Source organism: Nipponia nippon, unplaced genomic scaffold (genome assembly GCF_047370975.1).
Source record: "Nipponia nippon isolate SJK-2023a ecotype South Korea unplaced genomic scaffold, ASM4737097v1 scaffold_6, whole genome shotgun sequence".
NCBI classification, from domain to species: Eukaryota; Metazoa; Chordata; class Aves; order Pelecaniformes; family Threskiornithidae; genus Nipponia; species Nipponia nippon.
Window position 1 is genome coordinate 46,509,520 of NW_028262380.1, and position 23,122 is coordinate 46,532,641.

Sequence of the window (23,122 nt, forward strand, 5' to 3'; positions counted from 1 at the left end):
TTGACAGTTCTCTTACAGAAAATGGATCACTCTTAATGGAGCGGAAATTAGCTTCAATGCATTTGTTCGTTTGAGACATTAATTCTGTTTTACTATAAATGAAACTGCACTATATTTCTCTCTCTGATAAGCATATTTGCTATGTATTTCTTTCTAGGAATCATCGGTAATAATCACACAAATACTATCTGTAATTACTTACAGCACTCAGGTGTCTTTGACTGAAATGGATACAGAGATTTCAGTTTATTGTATTTGTCCTTTGTATAATGTTTATCAAATTGCAGAGACCATCCATTGTTGTCTCCTAATAAAAAACCACAAACAGAAGACACATTAGAATGGAAATTTAGTTGCATCAATTTTTTTGCCTCAATTTTTCTCTCAATAACATGATTTTTCCAGAACACTTCATAGACCATTAGATGACCTTATCTTTATACAGCTGTCTAATCGCAGATACGTGCAGAGATTATGAGCTCCACAGTAGGAACAGTTTATTATACCTTCAACAACATTTTCTGTGACAGTTGCACTGAAAAAGTACAATCTTTTGCTTCAGAAATTTTTTTACATAGGAGTCTAAAAATGAGAGGCAACCATACTTTCCTACCTCTTTAAACGTGCAGGTTTGTCACTTTGTCCAGGAAAGCTCAAGTGATTACTACGACTCTGACTACTTCTTTCAGAGGGCTGTTTCACACTATCACAGCCTATAATTTCTTTCCTGAAAACCTAGATGAAGGCCAAACGAACACTGCTTTTCAAGATAATGGGTGATGTGGTGTTAACATATTCAAGTCAGTGTAAGTTAAGCTTAATATGCATCTTCTTAAACAAAGCATTATTCCATATTAGCAGTTTGGTCACGGTGCATAGATGTACCGGAACAGAGCGGATTGCGACCATAAAGGCGAAAATCGAAGAGCAGATCTTTCAGTTCCTTCCCAGAAATGGGGATTTCCAGGTACAGTGGTGCTGGAAATAATTACAGACCTCTTCCTTGGAAGTTTGTTGTATATCTAACATCTGTAAACTAACTGATCAGGTAACCACTTCCAAAACAGGGCACAACTACACACCACCAAAAAAAAAAAAACAAAAAAAAAAACCTTCATCTTTAAAAGATGTAATCCAATTTTAGTTTTATTAATTTGAGTCTGACCTCTCTTCAGCTTTGACAACACCTTTTAGTTCAAAACATCTCATGTAATGAATATGCACCAGTAGCAGAAATGCTCCTTAGGATGGCACTCACTAGCTGGTGAGTCAAAGCATCAGTGATAATTGAAAGCATTACTTTTTAATGATACCTACTGTCAAACAACATTTATATGAGAACTCTGAGGATAGCTCTGCTTTGCTAGTCGTTACAGTCTTAGTTTCACTTTTATGATATGCTAGCAACGGTCTTCCCCCCCCACCCCTTTCGCATGGTAACAGTTTAGTTACACTTAAATACCATTCCTCATGGACATTTCTGTATAAATTTTCATATTCAAGTAAACATTACTACTCTATCTATTGGCTTCAAAATAGGCAGGGAGAAATAAAATGGATTTACTTCCTTGCAACTTTTCCCATTCTGAAATGGCATCTCCTTTTTCATGCCAGATTACGACTCAGTTGTTTTCTCAGCTAGGCAGGGGAGTTACCTTGACAGCACCCACCGAAGCCTGCCTATGGAGTGTCAGCAGACGGAGCTGTTCGGAGAGCTGCCTGCCTCTTCGCTGCCTAAGCTGGAAAGATGTACTATACATGCTGATTAATAGTTATTATGAAAGATTAAGTAACTTCAGGCAAACTATCTTTTACCTAGTTGTTCGCTTGTTATGCATAAATTGAAACAATAAAAGATTCAAAGCAACGCAAAATCTCTGTCTTCAGGAATATCTCCATTAAGAGAAAAGACAGACTTGAAAAGTGCCTTCTTCACTCAAAAATTAACATGAATTAGTTCATGCCCTGCAAGAATGCCAGCTTCCCACCCAGAGAAGGCATTTAAGCACATTTTACTAACTTCCTCGAGAGCACGTGGTACGTTCTGATCCATTAGCAGTTTTGCCAGGTTAGATCATTCAGCTGATATTCAGAAGCAGTCTAATGTATTTTGGACAAAATGAAAGGTGTTGGCAAAACCTGCAGAAATATTGCTCCTGCCTGTTCTAAATGCTCAGCAGAAGTTCAGTTTTAGGACCAGCTCACAAAGCTGCAACATGGAATCCTTAATTGATGAGGTGATGAGAAATCCTTTGCCAAGCGGTGAGTACCTTATAAACCTACTGCCCTGTAGTTAGGGCTGTAATGAGGTTTCCCCTGTCACTATTCCTGAATATTTAACTGCAGCACATCCATTGACTTTCATTTGCAAGACTGGACTCAGCAGCTGGGACTGAAGAAACTAGTAGCAACACAATGTATGCAGAGGAGGCGAGATTCAAGAAGAAAGGAGTTTTTCACTGAGGATTTTTAAACAGAAATTTGTAAAGATGTATTAAAAATGAGATTATTCTTGGAGTATAATCATAGCATATAAATATTTTGCAGTCAGTAATACAGTCTCAAAATATTTTTGGACTTTCTAATTCATAATTACATTCATAGAAGGTTTTGGACAACTAACCACTTATCTGCAGATTCTGAATATATAGTTAAAAGTAATAAATTCTAATCCTCCTGTAAGCCAGTGAAAATATAAAGTATCATTTTTCTTCATTTCCCTGCTTCTGACCCTAAAGAGTGGATAGATGAGATTTTATTCCACCTTTTAATACTTTTAAAGTGCTTTGCCATGTAACAAAACATGTACAAGAGGTGACCATCACTGCAGTTCGCATCTGCAGAGAAAAAGCATGAGCAGTGCCTCCTACACTAATGGGAATGAGGGAGCAGTTCACTGTGAAGGGGAAGTTCAGCAGCATTTTCAAGGAACTTGAGAGGCAGCTGTGTATTTTTGCATGGCCTTAGAAGGGGAAAAAAAGCACAGAGAAGGGAGAAGATGGATTATTTTGTACTGGAAGCATTCCAGTTGTCTGGAGTTTCTGGTCAGTTTGTTTGAAATAACAGGCAAATAACAGGCATTGATTTTCCTGCCTTCTACTAGAAATACAAAGGCATAACTGAATATAACAAAACAAGTTATTCAAAGTTTTCTGGCATTCACAAATGTTTGCTTTGGGCCAAGTTTTGTGCCCAAGCCTGGGACAGTCTTTATTTTATACAAACTGTTTTGTCAAATCCCAGAAAAATGTGTTGTGCAAATAACTATATTCAGCACAACTGTTCAGTGAAGCACTCAACACCAGAATTGTAAATCACTTTGTGATCGTTTAGAGTTTATATGGTAGGTTTGTGACCTGTTTACCTCTGACGAGACAATGTTCTCCAAACACTTTAAGAAGTGACTGGTAAGAGTACTGGTCTTGAAATCCCAAATCTGTCATTTGGGGGATTACAGCTCAGATGAGAAATTGCTTTTTCCCAAGCCAGTTCTAAAATAGATTATGTTGGCTGCACTTCTGTAAAAATGAGATCTGAGAAAACAAGGCATCAGCAAATCTTTGCCTACGTGGGATAAGTGAAAGAAGTAATTGTAAACGGGACTTATCTGACTACTGATTAATACACTGTTCCTTGCTAAGAGTTGTCAATTGCCATTTCTGATGGGAAAGAGAATAAGTATGTTAATCCTGACAAACTACAGATTTGAATAATCTGTTCAGTGACACATCCAAGAAAATATCAGCTTTACTCAAAAATACATCTCTTATTTATGTTGGAGCTTATGAAAAGGACGTTATCTATACAGTTTCCCCCTTCTCGGCCATGTCTTCCTGAGTTGTTATGCAGAGAAATGCTATCATTTAAATGCATAAGCACTCTAAAGAGACATTGTGTCACCCTTTGATTTTGCCTTTGCTGTTGGTGGTCATAACCCATGGACATATTTCTTTCTGTCAGTTGTTCAAAGATACTTTCTGTTGCTGTAAGAAATGACTTAAGGCTTTTCACAAAGATATCTTTTAGTGCAATGAAAACCTGTATCCTCTAGACAAGAAGAGATTCTTTTAAAAATGTTTACAGATGAAGGAATATTATTGCCTTTTTCCACAGTGTTGGGGCCTACTGATACAGCCTAATAACTTACAGTAAGACTAAAACAACACTGAGTTTTTACAAAGAAAGAGGAGTGTTGCAATGCCTGGGAGTGAATTTCACAGCCCCAATTTAGATACCCAAGTGGAAAAAATGAAGAACGTATAAACTGGACACCAACCAGTCAAGGCAAAGGCAATTTACCCCACACCAAACTGTGTGTCACTGCACATTGACTGCTTCCTGTACTTGTTGATTATTTTAAATGTAGCTTGACTACTTCTATGTGACATTGCAATCACAGAAAAACAGACAGGAATGAAATCAATTCAAATAAAGTTTACACTTCTCTGGATGAGCTAGATTACATGCTTACACGCGTTTATTCTTGATTTTAAAACAACTTAATTAATCCAGTGCAACTTTTAAGAAAATAGGCAGGCTCAAATTTCCAAAAGATAAATACCTTCTCAGTATTGTAGCTTTATTCCTGTGAAACACTTGAATAGTGGAGGTTTCCAGTTTATATAAAAATACTTTTAATCCATACAGATTAATCAGATTTTCTATTCTGTTTTTCTCAAAGTATTTACAATTTTTTAAATAAATGTGAGAGAATAAATTAAAATAAGTTAACAGCACGAATACATCTATAAAACCTTGAGTTTCCTGAAAGTTCCTTAGCAGTAAGCCATTACAGTGGAGACCAGAAGAGATAAAAACCTAGTGAAATATAGAAGTTCCTCTTAGTTATCAACAATGTTTAAAGATCTCAATAATGAAATTGATTAAAAGCCTCCAGAACTTCAGCAAAGTTATTCTATTTGCTGATATTTGCACATCAGTGTAAACCTGATTATTTCAGTGCCATATACTGCGGATGAATGGCAATGACAGTGAGAATAAAATTTGGCCATATACGAAAAACTTCCACGTGAAGCTTGAAAATTTGATATTTTGCCAAGTATTTGCTACATTTTGAGCATGCTGCTGACTTCCAAGTGTTTTCTTTTTGCTTCATAAGCAGAATTTACTATCTAGGGCTCAAAACTGAATGGTGTCTCATACATTTAAATCTCACATTTTAAGTATGATGGAAAAAATTGCCGTGCCAGGAAAAAATGAGACCAACTGTAACAGTATTCATTATTAATATTAATTTGAACTATAAAGTCATCAAGCTCTTCTGCAATGTGCTGAGGCAAAAACGGGAAACAGACCCTCTGAAATTTCTCATCCCTTATGAGCAATCTTGTAATATTAAAACATATATCTTTTGTATAGAAGTTTTGAAACATCCCACAGAAATTTAGATTTCTGCTATGGAAATCTAGAAGATGATTTAATGAATCTACAGAACTGCAATAATTCTCTGTAAGTTTATAGACCTTCAAAGAAACACATATGAAAACAGCATGACATCTATATAGATTGTTATTACTTTCATCCTGGTGAATTTTATAGGCCCTTTTAAAAAAGAGGTAGTATGGTGTAACTTATTTAGGAAGGCAAGCCAGTCACCCGATGACTGCATGCCACACAGTAACAGATGAGGCCTATGCTTTTAGAGGTAAATAGGTGCAAGACTTCAAACAGCCGCTCTCTACCCCAGTTCTTTCAGAAACCTCTGTCTGTGATTTCCAGCCTATGAGCTAGACAGAGCTTAACGAACATCTCTAAGTGAACTTTACATCTGGGGAGCTGAATGCTGCCTTTTGTTTGGAGACCTCTTTGGCCTGGGAGGAATACAATGGTAAATACATTTAGCCAGTGAAGAACTCCTCCAGAGACTCAGAAACATCTTAAATTAAATCTGCATGCCTGTTCTTGCTTCACTGGACTGGAAAAATGTGGCTATGACACTGTAATTAAAAAACAAATGCAGACACACTGCAACCATTGCCTAACTGCCAAGAAACAGTTTTGCAGAACTATCAGCAAAATTGTCCAGAAGCCAAATTGCTGAACACTGAGGAAACTTGTGCTCTCAAAGTAGCCTAAGCTACTTTGTTCCATTAACTACTACATATTAAAGACGCTGCTTGTGAAAAAAGATAAAATGAAACACCCTAGCATGGTGTTCTTTCCATTCCCCTTTTATTATTGCTAGTAAGTAGAGTGGTAGTCAAATACGTAACAGTAGTCACTGGTTTTTTTAATGCCCCATTCACAGTGCAACAATGCAGTCTACAGAGGTGCAAGCAATTAGGCCCAATGCATGCAATTTTCATTTTGAAACTAATAAGAATTGGCATTTTTAACAATTCTTACGCTAAAATACTTTTTATTCTAAACACGACTTACACCTGTGTTATTTGCACATAACTATTTCCTCTAGAGATTTCTTAGTAATAAATGAAGAACCTATTTCAACAACCGTTTCTGAGATGGAGCATAAGAACTATTCAGTAGTGTGAAATGACAGTAACCCTAATTTTAAACAAAGCGTGAACCATATCTACTCAATTCCCAATTAAGTTTAAGAAAAGAAGAATTAAGCCGTTTATTTATGAGAGTTATATATCACAGACTGCATGGCAAGATACTGTACTTTATTTCTCCTGTTTCTGTGACCAGTTGCAGGAGATCACAACCTAGATTTCTTCATCTTATCTAGAGAGGAAAAAAAAAAAAAAAAAAAAATATCACTGCTAGCACACTGCTTCCAAACAGTCTTATCCAGTACTATTTAGGAATGCTAGTCACATGAGTCACAAACATTGTTTTTTTGAAACATCTAAGTTTTTCATTAGTTTCCTAATTTAGGTAAGTTATGATTCTTTGCTCACTGAAGACAGTGGGAGCCTTTCCATTGATTTTAGTGGAGTCAGTCCAGGTCAGTTCTCACCAGGCTCAGCCTTGCCTCATAAGAGCAGGTGGTGTCACTGGAGATTCTATATCGGTCTTATTGTTTGCATTTCAAATTAGAACAGAACATCGTAAATCTAAATGTAGTTATCTACATTGATTTTTACTGCGTGTTTGGGTACTATCAAACCCTAATGAAGTTAGGAAAAACTTTTGAATCTGAAAGCAGGACTATTTATAAAGAAATGAGTGCACCTGTACTTGAGATCCAAGGGATTTTCAGAACATGTAACTATGGGATGCTGACACATAGTGCTAAATATATCAGAGACAAAGCAGTAGGGCTTAATCTTAAACTTCAAGACATGTCACAAAATATGTTGTCAAATTGGCCAGGTAGGGTGTAAAGTCCAGAGTTTCCCCTAAAAGGAGAAAAGCTCAGTACCTTTTGAGATCTGATTATGTTTCTATATTCCTCCATTTACAACTTTGTGCCAAACTAAATTCAAGAGCTGATGCGTGGTTTTGGAACAAGAAACCTGAGGTAAGCTACACTGCAATTTACTGGGAGGCTTCTCCCCAGAAACTGGCATCGTATTAGCATCACAGTTAATTTACAGTTACAGTGAACAAATCGTGCTGGCTATTCAGCAGAATGGCTGGAATATTAGGGTCAATTGCAACAAAGATCTTAGAAGATCACACAGGAAAAACAAATATTCAGTCTCTCAGTGATTTAAAATTTAACTGTATTCAGAATTTTGGAGCACTTTGTAATTAGCATGATATGGCTACAAAATGATAACTGATCCAGTGATGTATCTAGAAGAGATAATTACACGAAAGTTGTTAGACTGATAACATCATACTTTTATCACTGCTTGTAATAGTACGAAAATTTTATTCAGAGAAAGCTGACCCTTATCTAGGACAAAAGTTTGCTCATTCAGCCCTCCGAGTAGATAGCATATCAGTGAACTTTAAAAAAGAAAATATAAAGTGCTTATGTGTAAGTTTTAAAATGTAAATACTTAATTAGGGAGCAGATTAAGATTTTTTTTTTTTTGTCTAAAGCTACTCAGAGAGTTGGTATTTTGAAAAAGAAAATCCATAGATGATTACTGGCAACGGTACTTGTCTTCTGTCCAGATCTGTAGAGTACATTTATGTTATGATTTAACTTTTCATATGTTTTTGAAATTTGTCACATCTGCCAGAATTTGTTCATCTAAGCAAACATGCACTTTAAGATAATAAAAACACACATGGACTCAGTGAAAAGCTACATCACAAATACTGTTGTTGTTTTTGTTTTGCATTAATCAACTGTTATTTTCATCTATTGTTGTTGGTTTTAGTTTTGTTTTGTTTATCATGAAGTATCACTGTCAAAGCAGAGATTCCAAAATGCTTCTTTCTGTGAATAAGCACTTGGGAGTACGTACTTGGCACTTTTACTATGCTTTTGGGCTTCAAAGAGCTTTGCCTAGAGATTGTTTAGAATACATTAACAGTAACGTTGCAGCAATAATGTCTTCGATATAAGAAATACTCTTTATTTGTTTCAGGAACAATTCCCCTGTCAATACTGCCATAGTACTAGCTGAGCAGAATTTGTGATTATGCCTAGTATTTATCCTTCCTGCTCACGTTTAAAAAAGCAATGAAGTAAACAAGCGTTCTAACCTCCCATCTATAAACATCAGGTAGCTACAGAATCAAATCTTACATCTGTAAATAAACAGGAAAAGCTCTTCCCTGGAAAATTAGGCAGAAGCCATTACATTTGAAATCAAATGCAGTCTCAGTAGGACAAAACACTACCAAACGCGCTCTGCTTTGCCAACTTGAGCTTTAATCAAGCTTGGGCACAGAAAGACGCTGGAATTGCTATTTTTTTTTCCACACATTTTGGGTTTTGCTAACAGATACAAAAATAACTCCAAGTGAAACCTGATACAGGCTAAACTGTTTAACAATGCACTTGGTCTTTTTAAGAACTCAGTGCTTTAGAAAGGATGAGCACGGGGCAGAACAGCAGAGAAAAATTTGTTGCTATATATTCATGACAAATTTGCAGAGACACCCACTTCTACTTGATGGACTATGTTTTCAAGTTCAAAAGGTAATATCATATTTTCTATGTGCATTTAAGTTTATCTAGTCATAGTTCAAAAAGAGCCTCCCATTGCTTTGGGCATGATAAATTGCTAGCATCCTCCTCTTATTGCATAGCATCCTCCTCTTATTGCAGTTTACTACATTGCTTCAAGCTCTTCCCCATTAGGAAGTCACACACTGTATTTTATTGGTTTTGGAAACTCAACTAGGTGACAAAGGCATGTGAGTTTTCAAAGACAAGTGACTTCACTCTACTGTGACATTATTGGCTACAATTCACTCCTTTACAGAAGTGGAAGAAATGCTGAAGTTGAGCTAACCAGCAGGATGTCCACACCCTGAGGTTAAGCACTTGCACAGCAGTCTGAGACCTAGAGTCTGTTCCCAGCTCTGCCTATGATCCTAATTTCAGGTCATTTCACTTCTCTGGGCCTTAGTTTTATGTTTATTATTTGGACATGGAGAGCATGGTGGAGGTGAAAGAGGAAGCAGATTTGAAGAAGGCACCATGAAACCAAACTTTATGTGCCTGGGTTGGATGTGAACGGTGATTACAGCACATCTGAAAACACATCTATCAGTGAGGATGCAGTTTAGTTTCAAATATTTAGAATAATGTTTTGCTGTTACTGGGCATGCAGTGCATGAAATGGGACTAATACTGCAAATCATCTCAAAGATTAAAACAATAAATATCTCTATAGGCATGAAGTGGGAATGAGAGAACTTTGCTCATTGAAAGAGGAAAGGGACAGAATTGCTACAAGATAATTGGAGTGACTAGTTTTAGTGTTTTCGGAGGCTCCTCCTGCACATCTCTTGCATTGATGCCTTTTACTTTTTGTTTCAAGGGTTTTTAAAGACTTTCAGAAAGTAACTCTCTTAGAAGATCTACATGTGCTTTTTTTGCTAGTTGCTTCTCTGCTTGTTTCATTAAAAGAAGCTGATGTTTCTTGAAAGTGCCATTTCAGTAATTGCAGTTGCTGTTAATATTCGGCACACTTAGGGCCTTGTATTGAACAGATGGACTTTGGATTTTCTTATGTTTAGAGTAACTGTTTTGGTTTTGTTTTTTTCAAACAGCAGTATTGCGGTTTTCAAAAGAAGTGTTTTTTTTCCTTTTCTTCTTCATCAGTATTCTTTCCATCACAGAAAGAACTACTGTCCATGACAGATTTTTGCTTTGTGTTTCCTTATGTTATAACACTGGTTTGTACGTAAGATATATGCAAGTCTTCACTATAACATTTTTTCTGTAGGCTGAAGATAGTGCTTTATCATTACTGAACAAATTGTTAGTAAAGCAGTTGCTTTACCTAGCTGTGTTTGAGATATATGCATTAATAATAATAAAAAAAAAGGTATTTCTGAATTCCTTTGAGGGTCTACACTGATTTTGTCCCTCCCCACACTTGTTGGGTTGAATGTTGTAGACTAGCCACTTCAAAGCTCTTATTCAAATTTATGCAAGATGAAAGTGTGCAAGAATTTAAAAGCTGAGCTACTTAATTAGAGTACCTTGTGGTCAAGGTTAAATTTTCCAATGGTACTGCATGAATCAATTACTACACTAGAATAATATCATTTTGAGTTGCTTTTCTGTAACCAGGAGCAATGACTTCAACTGGAAACTAGTTGTAAATTTAAAAAATGGGTAGAAGGAACCAGGTATAACTGCTGGCATAAGGCAGGCATACTAAAGTGGTCCTGGGAAGCAGGAGCAAAAAAAATAGCCGGATAGTTTCTTCATCTTGGGAGCTAATCAATGAGGCTTCCTTTCTTGGATTTTAAGCAAGATGAATGGTCACAAAACAGAGCTATCCCACAAAGACCCACACACTTACTACAGTATAGGGGCACTGCAGAAAAACTCATCAGGACATTTCATATTCTCAGGGAAGGAAGCAACCCTTCCTTTATTCGAACAACAAAGTTTGACTGCAACACCAGTTTTTGAGAAAACATTACTGCTGAATATGACCTTCATGCATTATACATGGCATGCATTTCTAAATGAGAATATGGGGTCAAGATATGAGAAAAACACTAATAGCTTAGGTTTCCTAGTAAGTCGACACTTCTCATCTTTTGTAATTTAGGCTTTCAGAAATTGAGGCTAACTCATTCTTGAATTACTATACCCAGAAGAAGATTCAATATTGCAGCTGAATTGTCTCTCAGGTTATACTGTCTTGTATATCCCATTATGAAACTGTGTATATCTTAATTGCCATTTGATTAAGCTGTACACTTTTAGCAAGTCCTTGCATGACAGACTTTCTGGTACTATACAGAAATGAAACATAGATAAACCAACTGTTTATGGTTCTTGAACTTCTTAAACATAAGAGAGCGCCACCATCAGCAATTTCTGCCACTGTAGGGCAAGATAATTACAGAAGAATAATAAAACAAGAGCAAATTTTGTTCAGGATTTTGATTACTGGCAACGGAAAGTATGTTTATGGCATCAGTAAATGACCTAAAACTAGAAAAAGCTCTGTGTCCATTAGATGGGATTAGAATTGAAAGTGACTTTCATATGGATTAAGACGCTGAAATTTGATAGGCATAAGAATAAGATACTACAGATAGGTACAAAAATCAGCTTCACAGATATACTATGAGAACAACTATTTTCAAAACCTCATTGACTTTGCTGAGAACACTTGTGAAAAATATGTTTACCGTATTTTGTTTGAAATGTCTTTCAGAAAATTTCTTTTGATAACATAGCTTGGCAGTTTCACTTAATATTTTAATTCTTTCTGCCCCGCCCCCCCCCCGCCCCCCCCCCTTCCCCCCAGCTCTGACGGAAGCATGTCTGGCTGAGACAGGCAAACAGAGAGATGTTTTTGTTGGCTCTGGAGAGCTGGAGGCAGTGTACGAGCCTGGGCACCATGTTTCTGGCTGCCCTCCATGTCTACAGGCAAGCTACTAAAGAATAGGAAGTCTAGTTTCCCCATCTGCCATGGGTCAGCAGCTCTGGAGAGTAGTTCTGAAACTATCCAGGCTGTTAGTAAGCTGATAATACCAGTGAATGAAATGTGCAAGGTCTGGTTTTCTCTCCCTGTGGTCATAGCTCATTATGAAATGTGAGCTATGGTGAGCTCTCTTCTCAAAATATACAGAGGCCTTTCCCAGACTATCCCAGGTCTGTACTACCCTCTGAGCTGTGTCCAGGCACTGCATGAGAGGTTGCTGCTCAGCACAGAGTAAAGCTGTGCTGGAGTCATGCTCACAAATAAGCAGTGTGGACAGGTAAGTGCCAGTGCAAAGCCTGCGCCCTGGCCCTACTCAGTTTGCAGCAGACATAAAACCTACAAACCAAGTCAAGTTCACAGCTACCAATCAGTGGGGCCAGGAGCAACCAGGATCACAACAGCAGGCAGCAGTGACCTGACTACGTGTGTTCCCTGAGATTTTGACATTTCCAAACCCCAAAGCCTGGTAGCAGGGCAGCTTGCACAGCACACTCACACAGTCATGGTTTTTCTCCCAAATTAGGACATAAATGATTGCTGAAAAGCCTTGAAAATTCTTCTAAATTATGTTTCTGAGGCAGCTTTAAAAGTCACGTTAAGCTTTATATAAACTCTGTTAGCACATACATCTGCCTCTCCTCAGCAGAGATCTTTGCTAGATCACATACGTCTATTTGTACACATCAAAATGACACAAGCAAACAAGTTCAAAGCAGGGATAAAATTGGATAAACTGATACCATACACAAACAAAAATGTGGTCCCATCTTTCTTTCCTAGGAAATGGCTTGTTCGGTGGCTTTATTAGCTGAACCAAAGACCTGCTGTATCCTCGCAAAACATTTAACTTTGCTATTCCTGACACTCTGCAGCTCTCTATTTAGTGTGAGCACTGCATGGGTTTCAGTCACTGGAGGTGCTAGACACAAAGAAAAGTCTCAACCACGTACCACAGTTGTCTTCGTCGGCCTGATTCCCACAGTCATCCTCACCGTTACAGTGAAGTTGTTGGGGCAAACACTTGGTGATATTGCCACACGGAAAGTAGCCCAGGGGGCACCTGACCCCAACTCCAGAAACATGATCTTCCAAAGAGTCACGGATGACTAAATAGAAACAGAAAGAATATGCTTACATTAAGATGTGCTCTTAATGTTTAAAGATCTTTGAGATTATGCTTTTATAAATACTCATTTGCATTTGAATGTGAATATCAAGTGATAAATACATATTAGTTCATTGGATGTGCAATTACAATAGTATATTAAGTACTTGTTAACTTGGCAAAAAACATTTATATTGTTGGCTATATAAATTTGCTTTGATATAAAGCAACCAGGTAATTCCTCCCCACACATCCGAGTAATAAGATGGAAATGCCTATCATAAGACAAACGGCCTAAGGCCACTATATAAAAAGGATTGTTTCACTTTGCACTAGAGATTAATTTATTATAGCAATATACCAGATAAGCTACGCAGATACGGATTATATTAATTTGCGCTGAAATTTTAGACCCAGATAGATAAGTCCTTTTACACAAAGTCAGAATGATATATTTTTAAATGTATTCTAATTTTAAAGCAATTACTAGATGTAAACTGATCAAGGATCAAAGAACAAGGAAAGTAAGATCAAATCTGTGGTTTTGCTGAAGAACGAGTAAGACAACATAAAGGTGCCATTATGAATCCTTTAGAAGAGTTGTCAGCCTGGTCCAAAAAATTTGGAGATATTGTTCAGAATCTCGTCTGAAGTTGAGATACACAGATGCTGTTCTGCTAAGCCCATGCTTTACAGGAAGTAATTTCACAGAATACAGAGACTTCATTCAAGCAGTGCTGAGGGGAAAGGTAGAGGGATGCTGATGAGGGACAGTCAGGGCAGCTGGAGGAATCTACCTGCCCTCTGTTCCTCAGTTCTCTGTACTACAGCAGCTCCAACTACCCACATTTGCAGATGCATGATGCCTTACCAGTCCCTCCAGTGTACCTGAGGGACAAATTCTGCCACCACCACTTTTTCCAGGTTAAGTGCAACTGATCTACTGTTTTTGTAATGGATTGCAGGGTGCCAATTCAGATTTCTTGTTGTACAAGCTCAACTTCTTCCCAGGAGCATACTATGGAGAGGGTTTTAAGTTACTTTAGAATGAAACTTGTTCGGTCTCCAATATATCAGAAATTGAGAAAAGCATCATCAGCACAGAATGTTACCTACTGCTCTTGGTGCTCCCAAAGCTTCAGTAAGCCTACCTAGTGAAGTACCATTCTGCAAGGGCCTGCTAATTTAATTTTTGAACTACTTTCAAAAAGGAATATCACTTCCTCATTATAGCTAGCATTTGACTTAGTGGATGCTGTCACAAAAAAAAAAAAAATAAAAATTGCAATACAAATTACATTTTAAATTTCATTTCTGTCTTAGAACACTTGAAATACTCTACACAAACTTCATTAACTGTGATGTGACGCTTGTTCAGATAGCAAATTGCCACTTCTGAAACAAGCAACTATTTTTCCAGGGTATTTTCATAAGACAAAGCATAAATCTCTTATGAAACTTTCTCAGATTAACAAGGAATATGTTACTATACAACATCTGATGTTTGTCCTTATTTTTCTCCTGGACTAAGGGAATCTCCTGAAATTGAATCAAGTACTTCAGATTCATAAGAAATCTCTTCTGGAAGAACTTTCACACGTTAAACCCTTGACAATGTTTACAACTGTGGAAAATTGATACGTAGGAGCAGTATCTGGAGGAAATTGAGATAAATATTTCGTTATTCCCTTATGCACAGAATTATCTTTGCTGCCAGAAGCGTCCTGCATAGTAAGTCATATATTCCAGCTAACAATCACCATACGATTTTGAAAAGTTGATTTGCTTTTATCCACAGCTGTATAACTCAAAGAGACTTTTGCCTTAGTTCCTTATCCCTCTTATGTATAGGTACCAAAAATAAGTGTATATTCTAATCCTAGGGTGAATTCACACTTGCATGTTGTTCATAAACCTCTTTGCTATTCTGCGCTTGTATTCAGAATATTATGTTTAACATGTTCCATGCAAAAGCAAGTAGCAAAAAAATTTTATGCAGGCATAGTGTTAAGCAAACAGAATATGTGTAGTACTTAAAGTCTCTTGCTGCAAAAAGAAAAAAGAAGTCACAGACAACGGAGGCTCCCTTCAGTGCAGTTACCTGTCACAATCTGAGTAACTACTGAAACACCTGGTAAAAGATAACAATATGGAAAAAATAAACATAAATGGAAAAAAACCCAAAACCAACCAAAACAAAAACCAAACACGAAACAACCCCTTGCATTTTATCAAGCCTTTTACCCTGAACAGTGGAGGCATATTCAGATTTAGCTGAACTTTGTGCTTAAATGGGCTGAACTCCATGCAGTTTAAATTTCAGATGATGGCATTTATCTTCTCACAGTACCATTCAATGGATTTTCATAGCATTTTCCCGAAATTATTATTAATTAGTCAAATAGTATTAATCCCTGAACTACTCAGTGAATTTACTGTCACAGTTTAGAAATCATTCTTTCTGAAAGAGTACATAATCCCTCACTGTGTTTAATGTTTTGAATTCTCTGTAAATTTATAGCCTTGATGATATCTATTCTGAATCTCTGCATTACTCATTTTGTGCTATGTTGGATTACCCTGGCATGTAAATATCTGCCTGGGAAAGAAGATAATAAGGCATCAACACTTTAACCACTTCATCCTAGTCGAATCATTGAAAGAACTGTTCTTTTTCCATTGACTTGTTAGCCTCACTTTGTTTATGTAAAAAAAGACAGAAGTTTGGACCCTGCAGATTGCAGGAGATTTATGAATGGAAAACCCCCAAACCTCTGAGGAAATATTTGGCAAAGCTGACAATGGTAGACAGGAGATAAGACAGTAAAATCCATTGTAAAATGCTAGATAATATTCAAACATTTCTCTTCTGCATTAAGGAAATTAAAAATGTGTCTTTTATGTGAGGAAAATGGATAAAGATAGCATTGCAACAACAGCAACAAAAAAGTATGCTTCTTATTTTGCAAATACAAACTTTACTGACACTGGCGTTTATCACGCCAAGATAATGATCTGTCATGCTATCTTTGTGATGCAGTATTAAAGATGTTGACTTTTCTACCTGTTATTGATTTTCCACTCTGAAAAAATTGAACCACTCTTCTAGTATCTTGTTTCATTGTCCATTTTTTTAGCAGCTAAATCTCCTGATAGAATAGCTCTAAAAAATATTGATTAATGACTATTTAATCACCTCATGTCACTGGCTCTTTCACATTGATGTTAAATCAGGAAAAAGAAAAAAATTATTTTGTACTCCTTTCACTAATCCATAGGTTATGACCCTGTTCCATATGCATATCAAGCTTCAAAGGTACCTCTATTTTTTTATAGGTTCTCATTCACAGCTCATCCAGGATAGAACATCTCAGCTTTGCTTCTTACTGCCAAACTAGCATTGTAAAAGCACAAGACCCCCTATAATACAAAAGAAGTACCACCAGCAAACCATAAAAACAATGAACTTGAACCCTAACAAGGCTTGATTAATACAAATTATTTGTGTTTTATAATGAGTAAGTTTGGGCTAATATTGTTATCTTGCACAGTCGACAGAAAAAAACCTGATGTCCTTCAGAGATGTGGCAAACGTAGACTGATAGAGGAAGGAAGACTACAAATTTTTAAACTGTGTATAAAGAATTTAGCTACAAAGGTAGAAACTAGAGAAAAGGTGGAACTCAGGACAGATTAGTTTAGGTCTCAATTATGAGGATGAAAAGTATAAATCTGTGACAGACTTGATTATGTCAGAAGGTTTGCTGTTACAGATACTCAAAGTAAAAAAATATTTTCTTTATATACCTCACACAGAAAATGATCTCCTGCCTTCTGGTGACATAGAGATAATTTCACACATTTCAGATACACTGTATCAGCAAAATTTTTTTTTCCTCATGATGATCAGAGTAAATATTAAAATATTTGCAATGTTTCTAGAACAAATAGAAAAAAATAGGTGAACTGTATCAGTACAAATGGCAAAAACACAAGCGTCTTCTGACAAGATATTTGCCATCTCATTGCAGAATAACGTTCTACCCAATAGTACATGTTCATGATCTTGCAAATTAACTTTCAAAAAGAAAAACAATAATTCATGTCATACACTTTAAGCTTGTTCAGACCTGCTGCTTCAAGGTACTTATTGCTAAGGCAGATATCTATGAACTTTTCTCTAGCTTGAAGAAAGTGGATAATTCTTTTCCTGCTAGTCTTTAAAATAAAAGACTAATTTACCACTGCTTTCCTTTTTTGAAGGAATAAGCAAGAGTTGGGTTGTCATCTAGTACACGATGGTAAGGCTCTTTCCTCTGTTGCATGGATGCAGAATCACTGGGGAAAGAATATGTAGCCTCTCTTTAAGCGCTCATAAAATGAAATTGAAAGAGGGAACGCATTTGGGAAAGCCAAGAACAAGATATTCCCAGCGGAACATGGGTTTCCTTCCAACTAAATTGATTCATGAAGCTCACTGTTTAGTGCATTCTTTGAAAAATGGCACAAAATTTTGAAAACAGAGATTGGGTCACAAATGCTGTTTGAGAAACCAAATAAGGGACTAGAAGAACACAAACTTAACACAGTTACTTGTAGCTTACATAAAACAAGTGAATATGACTCTGTAATAGGAACAATACTGGGCTGATTAGACTGAATTATAAGCAATTAAACTAATCAAAGCAGCATTACTCATTGCTTGGTACTTGCTAGTCACACCAGTCTCAACTCTATTGTGCATAGGTTCAAATAAGGGCATATCATAATATCAGGAAAATATTTTTGTATTTTCAAAAATTTTAATCGCATGAAGACCCATTGCCATGAGTCCAAAATGATTCTCAAATACCATCAGCCAAATAAGCTAACACGTTTTTCTTCACTTTGAGTAAGTTATCAGTTTAAAAGTACTGGGGCTGAGGAAATCCAACTGTTTTGAAAAAGGAGTCCTTAGATGACAAGGACTGAGGAATGATCACGGTACTGAAGGATCCACCCTGTACTTACTATGACAGAAAATTATTTTACCCACAAAAGCCCAAGTTTTTCAAAGAGATCAATGCAAATTCATCAAATGGTGGGACTTTTCCCACCCTCCCATAGCTTATTTTAGTTGCTGTACTTCTAGACACAGTGGGAAATGGGCTAGAGCAAGAGAAGACTGAAAATATTAATTTGAAATGCTTGTTTTGAAACAGAATGTTTTCTTCAACTAAACCAGAAAGAGTCAACAGAGAAAGCATTAAAGTTGGAATCGATTTTGTCTGTCATTTTTGTACTAGACTGAATACTTCAAAATGATAGTTGATTAAAAAAATTCCTCTTCTGCTGAAAGGTATTTGAAGGGTATGTGAACTGGCTTTGAAAAACCTTTAGCGTAATACAGAGGAGGAGACCTCATAGGCCTGTAACCCTTATTTTCAAAGATAAATCATCAGAACAAGGCTATAAAACAGCTTCATAACTATGAATTCCTTTAACTTAAACGATGGTTAATTAATGATTGACAAACAATAGGAGTGACAAGTGGTTGACCAACTCTGATCAGAAACATTTGAATCACCAAATGGCAGGGAAAAAAAAGAAGATATGACATCTTAAAAAGATCTTATTCTTTAAAAAAGAATTTGTTATCTGGATTTTTCCATTACAATAATATCTAGAAGTGAATGATTTTTAGTTCAGTCTTACATTAATTTTCCTGGTTTTGTTCTGAATTATTCAGCTTCTTCCCACTAAACAAGGGAATTTTGGAGCAATTAATGACAGAGACTAGAATGAAGTTAGTCCAGTGTATTTCAGGATAGAAATATGAAGTTAACTTTTGCATGCTTTTATTTTACTTATTACAGCTTTATCAGTGGGAATGTTTTGGGTTTTTTTCAGTATGTAATTTTATAAAGGCTCTCCTAAACCTGATACTTCTTTTAGGAAAAGCTTTCTAGTGATTTCTGTGAGTATGTAATGGGAATCCCATACTATTAAAATTATTTTTATTAACATTTAAAAACTGTCCATAAATGACATTGAAAATAGATTCTAGTTTCATATAAGAGTAAAAAACTCTTGTAACTTTATGCACTTGAACTTTAATGCTGTTAATGTACACGTTTGGAGTAATCCCTTGAGCAAAACTTGTAGACCAAAATAGACCTTGCTCTAGTGGCGACAGATACTTTAACATTAATCCTTAAGGCAAAGCATCAGTGGCTTAAAAGATTTAAACATCTGTACAGGATCCCCACAGGAGTATAATCAAACTGTTATCACTACATTGCCTTTTCTGTAATTTGCACCTCTCCTCCTTTGCTGATTGTTCAGCCCTGATGTCTATAGCATTTTCTAAATATCTGTATAGCATATGCATCGTGTTTGTAATTTTAGATTTTATTGGGTGCAAGTGACACAATGGCATTTATTCAGAATGCCAAATGGTTGCAACAGCTTCATTTCTAAAACACCAGCAATTTTTTACATTTTGGCTGTTGCTCTTGCAACTAGAATTACATTTTCAGTTTTATTGCATTACATTGATCTTTAGTAGACCATATTAAATGTCATTCTAGGATTATGTAGTACTTGAAGTACACACATAAGTTTATGACTGACTATATAAAGTGTTTGCTTTCATTAAACATGATATAGTGCAAAGGATTTTAGCACAAAAGACGCATATGTTATGACTGCCTATATTGCATGCCAATTTGGTCATTATCTTAGATTTTAATTTCATATAGTACCTTCATGTCTTGCTGTGGGTTTACACAATGCTTTCATTTTAGAAGCATTTTCCAAAGCAGAAAATTTGTACTCTCTTTTTGAAAATATAGACTCCAATCTCATAACAACATTACTGAAATTAGTTATCAGTTATGCCACAGATAATTCAGTCTAATTAATCCAGCTATAGTGCTGGAAGATCCTCTTTGTATAACTGCCAGATAAATCTACTCCAGGGCCAGAAACTGCCAGTAGAGCAATTCAGACTGGTCACGTGGCACCTTGCCAGAGGATTTGGCTCTTATACCTTTCATTAATTTGTCTTTTTGTTCTGCTTCCACAGAATTTAGAATAAAAAAGATTCTGATACACAGAAAGAGCTGAAAGAGATAATATTATCTGAGAAAGCCCCAATATGTAGTATAATGAATTTTATCCGCAAACTCAAATTTTGTAGGGCATTCCCAGAGGATGAGGGTTCAGCACAATGTCTAATAAAGACACAAATTAATGAGCAGAGCCAAACCTTTCTGTCACTCCGCTTCCCCTTTTATTCCTCTCCTCAAATACACAGAATTTAAATGATATCTGACTATTATTTCTGTTTAGAAATAAGTTCTATCCCTGTGTTCTGACATGATTTCCAATAGAAAACACATCAAGGTAGGCTTTCCTTTGCCCTAGTGTTGTTTTGCATTGGTGTAGCTCCTTCAATTTCACTGATTTCTTTTTCATAGCAGTGCAATATAACATCTAAAGCTGGACACATGAAACACTAGGGTTTTGTTCAGGTGGCATTAGATATAGAACAAAAATGAAGGCACCAACGTAAACGTGTTAAATACACTGTGCTAGTCAGTACCATTCCACCTGAAAGGCTCAGAAAGGCAATGGTTAGCCATCAAAATCAAGGAAAACTCCCCTCCCGGGAGCTGATTCTTCCTCACACCCACTGAGGAGTGTGCTTGGGCTGGCTCTTTGAGCCCCAAAGATAAAAGAAATCTGTTTCAAATAATCATATTTTTCCTCCTTTGAAACACCACATTTGTAAGAGTTAGCGATTTAAAGACATGTATAAAAGAAAAAGAAAGATCTCTGAAGCTTCACACCAGGAATGGCATTTTTTATGTTTTGTAATCCCAGGGAAAAAAGTTTCTTATATAGCAGTATTTGCCAAATATCTTACATTTATTTTGCTATCTCATAACATGTTTAGTAATAAGCTAATGAAGTTGGTTTTTTTTAAATCTGAGCAATCAAATAATTTAAAATGTATTTTAGCCAAGAGGATCAAGGACAGCTGGTTATCAATAAATTAGTGTCCCTCAAGCAACAATCATTCACCTCATCTGGATAGCCAGCATTCTGAATTTAAATACATAATGACAGTAAGTAGAGATTACTGTAAAGAAGTTCACTTCAGACTTTTTGCTTTGCACAAGTTAACTCACTCAGGTGCCATAAGTAAAGTAAGCAAAAGTGAAACACTGATTAGTGAAAACTCAATTATTTCAATTAACAAGCAACAGATGTTTGTAATATGTCTCTTAAGTTTCCATAAAGAAAAGGCAGATTCAAGTGACCTGCATGACACAATATCATATACAGGAGAGGAGTTTGTGTGCATGTGCATTCATGCATGGAAGTAAAAAAAAATCCAGGAGATGAGACAAAGTATTTGTAGCAAAGCCCTAAGAGAAAGCTGCAAAGAAAATGGGAATGAAATTAGAAAGGCAATGAACAGGGAAATGACTTGCTGATATTCTAATTGTATGGTGTTCTAAGAATACATTATTTGTAAATGAGCAGAATAGCAAAGAATTACGTGACTATTATTAACTTCTCATAACAGAAAACAATCTAAAAGATCATAACATTTTGTCTAACTTTTCTCTAAGTCAAAAAGGGCAAAACTGTCTTCCTTTTTTCTTTTTCTCCCTACCCTTTCCCCCCCCACACCCCCCAAAAAAAAAAAAAATCGCATGACTTAGCTGTAACTTCTTTCACACCAACTTTGGTATGCTCTTTTGATGAGGAAAAAAAAATAAAGACTGGTAGAATGAACATCTTGCAACACTCATGATAGAAAACTAGATTTAAGAACCGTCAGCCCAACCACAGGCAGAGGAAAAGAACCTGAAGGGGGGCAGAGGGAGGTTTTATTTTCTCTTTCTCCATCTTCTTTTGCTCTTTAGTCTCTTATTTTGCTACAGAGTCGCTTGAACTAAGCAAGCTGCACATAAGCCACAGTTTCAGAAGCCACAACATTTTTCCTCTTCTCCCAAGTAACACAGTCTTAAATAAATCTTTGTAAAATACTCTCAAGCTTTTTCTAAGACTCCAGAGAGAGAATGGAAGAGCCCTACACAAAGTATTTGAAATATGAAACATAAACTGTTTTTTTCGTTCATTGTGCCTTTAATAAAGGCTAAAAAGATTTTAATGATAGTTCTTACAATGGAACTAAGCCAGCATAACTTAAAATGAAGCTCTAAAGCACACTTAAGAATAATTTTGTAACAATAAAAAGATATTATTTTTTGGTGAGCGTGAAACAGGATTATCTGATACCGGTTATTTATTCACATACTTTTGTTACTAAGAACCATTTATAACCATTAAGAATTTAAATTTAATATAGAACTACAAGTTCAGATTTGGGACTTGCTGTGCCCTATAAATCTATGACATTCCACTTTCATAAAGTATTATAAAAATGTAATCCCTTGTTGTTCTGTTTTGAAATAAAACAATTTGAAAGTATTTTAGAGAATTTGTCCTCTCAGAGCTCACAGGACTATTTTGTGAAAAAGCAATTTGCAGACACTGTGCTTAAATAAATGCATTATTATTGGATTCTGACTCATGAATATTTGGTTCAATTTAAAAATCACAAGTTTTCCAGTCTCTGTTGTATTTCACTATGAGTAAACATAACTCAATGCTATAAATAGTGACACTCCAGTTAAAGTGCCATAAACCAGAAATTATCTCAAGCTAATAGGATTTCTGACTTTCTTAAAGTGAATAATGTTAGCTGGTTGAACCACAATCTGAGACATCTGGCTTATTTCTTCTTTTGCATGTTATATAAAAACGTGCATGCAGATTAAGATTTACAGATTTTAAGATTATAACTTTTAGATTTTATACAATTATTAAAGTACATAAAGAAACGTTGCATTAGCAGCACATAGGTGTAAGTTATTTGGATATTTATTCTTGCAAACCAAGTTAGAAAAGATAACGAGAAATTACATTCAGAAGTTTGTCTCCATTTTAGATG

General features: G+C 36.0%; 1 protein-coding gene across 4 annotated transcripts in view; it reads right to left on the reverse strand.

Moving 5' to 3' along the window:
- RXFP1 (relaxin family peptide receptor 1) overlaps positions 1–23,122 on the reverse strand; it is a 54,586-nt gene that overhangs the window by 18,762 nt on the left and 12,702 nt on the right. For all 4 annotated transcript variants that reach the window (XM_087737263.1, XM_009474760.2, XM_087737261.1 and 1 more), the window contains 2 exons: positions 12,959–13,114; positions 203–307 (listed from right to left, as the gene is read on the reverse strand). In XM_087737263.1, the coding sequence (XP_087593389.1) occupies positions 203–307; positions 12,959–13,114 (261 nt within the window). The remainder of the gene's footprint in view (positions 1–202; positions 308–12,958; positions 13,115–23,122) is intronic.